The sequence below is a fragment of the Nelumbo nucifera genome, chromosome 3 (genome assembly GCF_055504915.1).
Source record: "Nelumbo nucifera cultivar China Antique chromosome 3, China Antique-T2T, whole genome shotgun sequence".
NCBI lineage: Eukaryota > Viridiplantae > Streptophyta > Magnoliopsida > Proteales > Nelumbonaceae > Nelumbo > Nelumbo nucifera.
In genome coordinates this window covers 53,648,959-53,657,598 of record NC_142651.1, presented here as the reverse complement: position 1 = coordinate 53,657,598, position 8,640 = coordinate 53,648,959, and the positions used below count along the sequence as shown (strand labels likewise).

At 41.5% G+C, this 8,640-nt stretch overlaps 1 protein-coding gene across 1 annotated transcript; it reads left to right on the top strand.

The window, feature by feature from the left end:
* The first annotated feature begins 358 nt into the window (after nucleotides 1-358).
* On the top strand, nucleotides 359-8,375 carry LOC104600922 (plastid-lipid-associated protein 6, chloroplastic-like). Its single transcript, XM_010264091.3, has 4 exons — nucleotides 359-768; nucleotides 7,399-7,632; nucleotides 7,815-7,941; nucleotides 8,203-8,375. Exons 1-4 carry the CDS (start codon nucleotides 490-492, stop codon nucleotides 8,373-8,375), a joined length of 813 nt encoding a protein of 270 aa, XP_010262393.1. The 5' UTR covers nucleotides 359-489.
* Nucleotides 8,376-8,640: the final 265 nt, after the last annotated feature.

The window sequence follows — 8,640 nt, the reverse complement described above, 5'->3', positions numbered from 1 at the left end:
AAGTTCGGATAATAACTTGACACTAGCCCTAAAGTTCAGGTATAAAGTGAAATTTTCCCTATTTTTAAAAGCAAACCCATTCTTTTTTCATTTAACCAAAACAAAATAGAATCAATCGATTAATCAATTAATCGGTTCAATTCTTCAATTTTTTTTGTTTTTTATATTTTTAATATATTAATACTGTAAATATATATATATAATTTATTATAAATATATTATTATTAGAAATATAATATATAATATATAAATTTATACCGATCGGTTTGATTAACGGTTTTTCTTATAGTTTAATCGAACCGAATAAGTCCGCTTTTCGGTTACCATTCAGTTCACTAGTTCAGCAACTTGTTGAACGGTGAAGTTTACTTGCCTGAGGTTAGTCTCGGCTCTTGTCAATCATCCTCAGCACTTACCAAATCAAGCAAATGCTCCTTTAAACCGACGTTCCCTCCCGAGTCTTGACAGAAAGGGAAGGTACAGAAAGCTATGGCTTCTCTTCTGCAATCTTCGACTCTTCTTTCCAACTCTTCATCTTCATCTCTTACATTTGTTCTCCCCTACACCATTCACAAAATTAGAAATTCAAGTCTCCAACCTCTGAAACTCATTCCTTCTCAACCACACACTTTAACAACTTCCCCACTTAAGAGGTCGGACCATTCGAAGGGAACTCTGATTCGGAGTACGATCCTCTGCGAAGGACCGGTGCTTGACCCTCCACCGACGGAGCCTGACCTAGTAGCTTCTCTGAAGCTCAAATTACTGGTGAGTAATTTCGGATCTGGGTTCAATTCATTTGGTCGTTCTAACATTTTCAGGTTGCTCCATTTTTGAAAATTCTCCAAATCCTTAATTGGGCGCTTCTTAAATTTTCGTTGCTCGGTTTGTGTTATTCAAATTTCAGATTGTTGCTATGCTTATTTTATTTAGAATTACACTGTTGTTGATCAATCTGAAAATGGGTGTCATTTGAATTTTTGCGAATTGTTGACTTGCGTAGTGTTTTACTGTCACTTAGTAAATTCAGAGCCATGCTGATGAATCCTAGAACTTTTATCAAATATTTGGTGCGCAAACCCAATTAAGTACCAGGAAGTTCGATTCTTTTGGCTTTGGAAGGATCAGTTTTCTCGTGAGTGGTGAATCTAATAGACTTATTCTGGTTTGTTTCTCCATAAAATGGACGACTTTTTTTTTATCAAACTAAAGTGTTTCAGCTATTATTATGCCTGCCTGTTCTTGCTGCAAGAACCTTGTTTTTGCACCCCTTTTAATTTGCTTTTAAATTGCAAGGAAAACAAAGGTTTCATTGTAAAAGAAGGAAAAATATAGCTCAAACATTTCAGCATGGGAAATTTTTGACAATTTTACATTGAAAGAAATGGGGAAGGAAAATTTTTGTCAATTTTACTTTGAAACAAATGAGGCTTTCATTAGCATGTTGAAGGTATATGGTAGTGTAGTGCAATCAGAATATAAATGTCAAAAATATGGATTTAGGAATTCATCTACCAATACTTGTAGGAGATACTAAGGAATTTACATAAGTAGGATCAATTATAGATGGAATTGTATATTATTATGGGTTTTCTTTTTTATATTATCTTATTTCCAAGGACATTGTTGCCGTTCATGTTTAGCAAGTTGACGAGGTCTAAAGCTGTATACCTAGTAGGGGAATATGTATTTCTAAGATATCGGCGGTGTTTGGAACCATGGGCGTTTATTGAATAAACACTGCCACATAGGTGCCACTTCAGCATTTCCCTCATTATGCGGATCGGTACACATAGAGACTTGTAAAAGCAAGCATTGATTTATGTGCATGCCTACCATTGGGGGAAGCTTCATTTTAGCACTTCCCCCAATGAGTAGGCGTTTATTCACTGTTTTGCTGATGTGGTGCCTAATGGCGCCTAAGTGTCAATAAATGGGTTCATTATTGCTTTTATCGGTTTTGCAAACAAATCAAGTACAAACGTTTAGTGAATAAACACCCATGGTTCCAAACACATACATCACCATTGTTAGTAGTGGGCCTGGGAGGTCCAAGTTATAATTTCAAGTGTCAGGCTTGGGAAAATTCTCATGCATGATTGAATCATCAAAAAAAGGCTTATCCTGCACAAGTGGGCAGTGGCATGAAGAATTTGGAGCTCACAACTTTGATATTTGCAATCAGCCATATATCCCCATGTTAAGAATGGAGTTAGGTCAATTTGAATGCTGAGGGGAAAAGGAACTCTAGTCATCAACTCATCACCACAAAAAGACAAAAAAAATATTATGGCTTTGTGTAAGGGCTGTTGTGCTATGGACACTTTGGAATGAGAGAAATTCCAGAATTTTTGAGAAGGCAAGCAGGTGGGGGATTTGGTTGAGCTTACTGTGATAAGGGTAGCTCATTGGGCTTTGGTGTCTGATGAATTTAAAGGTGTCACCCTAGATGACCTGTTACAGGGATGGAAAATCATTGCAAATTTCGAGGAACGTGAGAAGCGTAGTCAGTTGGTATGCACCAGCATACCAGCATACCAACTGATAAGGGCAGCCCATTGGGCTTTGGGGTGTGATGAATTTAAAGGTGTCACCCTAGATGACCTGTTATAGGGATGGAAAATCATTGCTGATTTCTAGGAAAGGAACATGGAAAGCATAGTCAGTTGGTATGCACCAGCAGTGGGTAATGTTAAATTCAATTTTGATGGTTACAGCCTTGGAAACCGAGAAGATTCAGGTATTGGAGGTGTAGTCAGGGATCGTACTGGAAATGTTCCACTCAGCTACTCTGGTCCTATAGGATATTGTTAAGGGGCCGCGAATAGGATCTCGTCACGGGTCAGTCCACAGGGAAAATCTCCTGTTTTCCCTTGTTCCTCCCTTTTCTTGAAGAACCTATCTTGCCGCCCTAAAGGTGATTTGTTCAAGATATCACAAACTCTCCTTTGCTCTCTTTCTTGACTGAAATTTTCGATGATTTTATTCAATATTCTCAGCTCCTTAAATAGGAGATTACAAGAGATAAGAGTCCTCCTTGTAGGAAGACTCCCTGCTAATCTATACCACTTACAAATAAGATAGATAAGACTCCCTAAGATAGATCAGACTTCCTACTAATCCTTACTGAAAACAGATAAGATAAGATGGACTGAAAACAGATAAGATAAGATGGATTGTAACTAGCTAGAATCCGATGAGAACACCAAATCACTGCTGCTGCCGGCGGCGATATTTCTTCCCAATAAACGCGTCCATATCATTACTCCCCTCCTGGACTAAGAGCTTGCCCTCAAGCTCGAAACCCGGATACGTGTCTTGGAACTCAGTCAAGGGGAGCCAAGTGGCCTCGGCTGATGGCAAGCCGTCCCATTCCACCAGGACTTCGAGAACACCCCGATTGATTTTGGAGAGAACAAGGGCCCGAGGTTGGGGGATGAGTTTTCCGTCTTTCAAGGGTGGTAAGGGGGGAACTCGGTCAGGAGGAATACCCGTAAACGGCTTGAGCAAGGAAATGTGGAAAACATCATGGATTCTGCTGTGCTCTGGCAGTTCCAGCTAGTATGCAACCGTACCGATCCGTTGCAAAACCTTGAAGGGTCCATAAAATTTAGGAGCTAATTTAGGAGCAGCCCTGTGTCGCAAGGAGCGTTGCCGATAGGGCTGAAGCTTCAACCACACAAACTATCCTGGGTCAAATGACAATTCCCGATGATGCTGGTCATAGGCATGCTTCATGCGTAGTTGTGCCTGTTGCAAGCGAAGAGAAACTTCAGCTAGAAGGGCATCGCGCACTTGTAGGGAACGATCAATCTCCTCCAAACGAGTAGAACCGGGCTCATAGGATAACAAACGAGGAGAGTCACGGCCATAGACGACCCGGAAAGGTGTCATTCCGAGGGAAGAATGATAGGCAGTGTTATAACAATACTCGGCCCAAGGAAGCCAATCAACCCACTGTCGCGGTTGATCTCCAACAAAACAACGGAGATACATTTCGATTGTACGGTTCACCACCTCCGTTTGGCCGTCTGTCTGAGGATGATACGCGGAGGAAAAAGCTAAGGCGGTACCATGTAACCGAAACAATTCCTTCCAGAAGGCACTAGTAAAAACTGGGTCCCTATCGCTGACAATAGATTCCGGCAACCCATGTAAACGGAAAACATGCATAAAGAAAATGTGGGCGACTGATGTAGCACTGTACGGATGTGACAGAGGGATGAAATGGGCGTACTTAAAGAAGCGATCCACAACCACGTAAAGAACCAATTTTCCGCCAACCTTGGGTAGGCCCTCAATGAAATCCATGGAGATATCTGCCCAGATTTGTGCTGGAATCGAGAGAGGCTGAAGAAGGCCAGCCGGGTGTAGATTCTCCCATTTGTGTTGTTGACACGTGGAGCAATTATGGATAAAGTCCCGAATAGAAGTTTTCATACCTTGCCAATGGAAATCAGCTTGGACGCGATGCAGTGTCTTCTGAATGCCTTCATGGGTGGAGTTATGAATACTGGAGATGATGGAAGGAATGAAAGAGGAATCTGTTGGAAGATGTACCCGACCTTTGTACAGCATCAGCCCGTCATGAAGGAACCAAGTGGAGTCGGCAGCTCCAGACTGAATTTTCTGAACAAGGGCCGTCCACTCTGGTGATTGTGGCAGCGCCTTCTTGATGTCGTTTAACAAGGTGATTCGGGGATGGGAAATCCCACAAAGGAGCATAGTGTAAAGCATCCGCGGCGTGATTTAAGGATCCCGCCTTGTAGTCTACCCAGAAATCAAAACCAAGCAGCTTGCTAACCCAATGTTGTTGAGGAGAAGTAGTGAGTCGCTGCCCCAACAAGTACTTGAGGCTATAGTGATCAGTTTTGACGATGAATGACCTTCCCCACAAGTACAGTCTCCAGTGTTGGACTGCTCTAGCTATCCCAATCAGTTCGCGTTCGTAGGCGGGTAATTTTAAATGTCGATCATAAAGTTTGTGGCTAAAGAAGGCAATTGGGTGCCCTTGTTGCTGTAATACGGCTCCAATACCTATTCCGGATGCATCGCACTTGATTGTAAATTCGAGGTCAAAGTTTGGCAATTGCAGAACTAGGGTGGAGGAGAGGGCATCCCTTAAATTTGCAAAAGCTGTATCGGCTGCGTCGTCCCAATGAAAGGCATTCTTCTTTAGCAGGTTGGTTAATGGGGCAGCCAACAGGCCATAATTTTGTACAAATTTGCAGTAGTATCCTGTCAGACCCAGGAACCCGCGGAGAACCTTGGCGGATTGGCGTTGGTATTCAGCCACCGTTCCCATCTGTTTGAGGTTGATCAGTTCACCTAACGGGTTGCTCGTCAATGGGGGCCCAAACCTGAGGAGGCAGTAGGATTTGAATTGGGTCCAACTGAGCCTGGGTTCCTCCTGTTCCAATCGATAGAACCAGAGCTGCGCCTCTTCCGTCAAGTGGAATGCAGCTAGGCTTACCTTGTCTCTGTCCTCCGTCCGCTGGTTGCGAAAGAACTACTCACATCGGTATAGCCACCCCAAAGGGTCTTCGGTGCCATTGTAAGAAGGGAACTCTAGTCTGCTGTACTTGGGAACGACCGCGGCTACCAGGGCGACGACCTGCTGTTCGTCGGACGACTCCGTCAAGTCTGGTCGGCGGCTGTTTGTGGTTGCAGCCCCTTCTGGATTCCTTTCCTTGTTAGAGAAATACAACTCCATCAAGCGCCGTAACTCTCGAACGTCGTCCTTGATTTCGCATACCTCCGTGCTGTTCTCCACGAGCCTGTGCTCCAGTTCATGGACCCTGGACGTCAACTGCTCCAGATCGCCCATGACGTTTGGCTCTGATACCAAATTGTTAAGGGGCCGCGAGTAGGATCTCGTCACGGGTCGGTCCACGGGGAAAACCTCCTGTTTTCCCTTGTTCCTCCATTTTCTTGAAGAACCTATCTTGCCGCCCCAAAGGTGATTTGTTCAAGAGATCACCAACTCTCCTTTGCTCTCTTTCTTGACTGAAATTTTCGATGATTTTATTCAATATTCTCAGCTCCTTAAATAGGAGATTACAAGAGATAAGAGTCCTCCTTGTAGGAAGACTCCCTGCTAATCTATACCACTTACAGATACGATAGATAAGACTCCCTACTTAAGATAGATAAGACTCCCTAAGATAGATCAGACTTCCTACTAATCCTTACTGAAAACAGATAAGATAAGATGGACTGTAACTAGCTAGAATCCGATGAGAACACCAAATCACTGCTGCTGCCGGCGGCGATATTTCTTCCCAATAAACGCGTCCATATCAGATATGGAAACTCCATAAGTGCTGAGCTATATGCTTTGATCCAAGGGTTGGAATTGATGAGTAAGAAAGAAATGAAAAATATGGAGGTTGAAGGTGATTGTTAGTCTAACTATCTCCTGGATGAGAAAATAGGACAGGGTACCCATGGAAGTTTAGGCCATAGATGAGACAGGCACAATCGGGTTCCTCATTGACTGGCACATTCAACTGGGTTAATTGTGTGCCTAGGACTGCTAGTGGACTAGCTGACTCCCTAGCTAGGACAGGGGTGGTCAAAAACCAGCTTGAATGGGGTTGTCCAGGGCCTAGTTGTAATTTGTAACTTCATTGTATTACTGTTTTTGACTCTCCTCATGATAGAGCTGCTTTTTGTTATTCTTGAAAGCCTGGTTGTACTATCTCAAGACTGATGCTACCTTTTGAGCAGTGGATCAACTCATTTCTACAAAACAAGGTCTTCCAACTAGGACTGCAAAGGGTTTCCAATTGTATAAATTTGAATTTGATCCCATCAAGGGTGATCTGAATTTGATCTGTTTATAAGTGGATCAAATATGAATCCAATCCCACTCCTATCCAATCCAATAAAATCTGATTCGATTGGATTTAAATGTATGTACTCATATATGCTTAAAATGTATATTATATCTATTAGCAATAGCTTGAATGTTGGGTTTTTACTAAATTGTCTTCAGGTTTCATACAAGTAATTTTCAATCCATTTTTTCATGAACTACAATATCAAAGTCATTTTAGTTCATTTTATTAATAATGTATAATATTTTGATCATTTTTAGTTTAATTTACTTACACTATTCAATATCCAATTACAATCTGAATTTGATTCAAATCTGATATAAGTCCAATAGATAAGATCTGATTTGAATTTGAATATAAATAAATCAAATTTGGATCTACCTATATCCAATTCGATCAGTTTGCAGCCCTATCTAATTCGTTTCTAGGTGTTATATAAGTTTAACCCAAATCAGCAGATATTTATATTGACAATGTATAGTTGAATACAGAAAAAGCCTGTTAATGGGTATTCTACATTTCAATTATCTTATGCTTTTTCAGAGGTAATCAACTGCAGAATGTTGTTTCTGGGCTGAACAGAGGTCTTGCTGCAAGTGAAGAAGATCTTAGAAAAGCAGATGCCGCTGCCAAGGAGCTTGAATCTGTAGGGGGGCTTGTTGATCTATCAACTGATCTTGATAAACTCCAAGGAAGATGGAAGTTAATCTATAGTAGTGCCTTTTCATCGCGTACTCTAGGTGGGAGCCGTCCCGGGCCCCCTGTAGGGAGGCTTCCTGTCACTCTTGGCCAGGTACATTTGATTTAACCTCCGGTTAGTCCCTTGACTATCTTTATCGCCAAATAATTTCTGTTGAGCTTTGCACTCATACATTGTACTCTGGTGACTGCATACCAAATGGATAAAAGAAATTAGCATGGAACTGTACAGAATTTCCTTTGTCAGCTAAGGTTGACTTACTATTGTTCTACCAGGTTTTTCAGCGGATAGATATCTTAAGCAAAGATTTTGACAATATAGTGGAGCTTCAGTTAGGTGCTCCATGGCCTCTTCCGCCAGTGGAAGTGACAGCTACATTGGCACACAAATTCGAACTCATAGGTTGGTACCTCTGCACTTATTCCACTGGATCATTTGTTTGGTTCAATAGTTACCTGAAACTCTCAGTGTCTATGGTAGTCCAGAACTCTAGATTGATATATCAACTGATGTAACATATCTGTAAGAGTCACAAAGAAAAAAATGGAAGCTCCAAATCATTCTAGAAACAACTACTTTAAGAAACAGTCTAGGAAAAAATGTTTTATTTGCTTCCATTTCTTAATTCTAAAGGAACTGAAAAGTCATATCTACTATGTATAGGATCTGCAAAGGTGAAAATTATATTTGAGAAAACAACTGTCAAGACAACTGGTAACTTATCACAGCTGCCGCCATTTGAGGTGCCTCGGATTCCAGATTCTTTAAGGCCTTCATCCAATACAGGCATAACAAGAGGAGATAGAGATGAACTAAGGGTTTTTGTGATCTCCTAGCAAAATGCAAATACTGTTCTATAGCTCTTTCTTTGGCATCCCAAACTTGTTTTTAAATTTATGTAAATGCAGTACTAGAGTTTGCACAGCTTTTGTGACTTTTGTCATTGAATAATGTTTTGGGGGGCTCACTTGTAAATGCAATAGCAAGTACATTCTTTTTTTTCCATCCTCATATGGAGTGACTGAAGGTTAGCTTTTCAAGAGAAGCTCATGTCTGAATTGTCCAGTTTCACCTCAAGTGGGTTTCCAGCTTCAAATATCT

Bases quoted from the DNA above. Each gene is read 5' to 3' on its own strand.
- LOC104600922 (XM_010264091.3), top strand. From the start codon at position 490: ATGGCTTCTCTTCTGCAATCTTCGACTCTTCTTTCCAACTCTTCATCT. The intron at 7,633-7,814 runs GTACATTTGATT...TTGTTCTACCAG, and splicing joins TTCCTGTCACTCTTGGCCAG to GTTTTTCAGCGGATAGATAT. The intron at 7,942-8,202 runs GTTGGTACCTCT...TACTATGTATAG, and splicing joins ACACAAATTCGAACTCATAG to GATCTGCAAAGGTGAAAATT.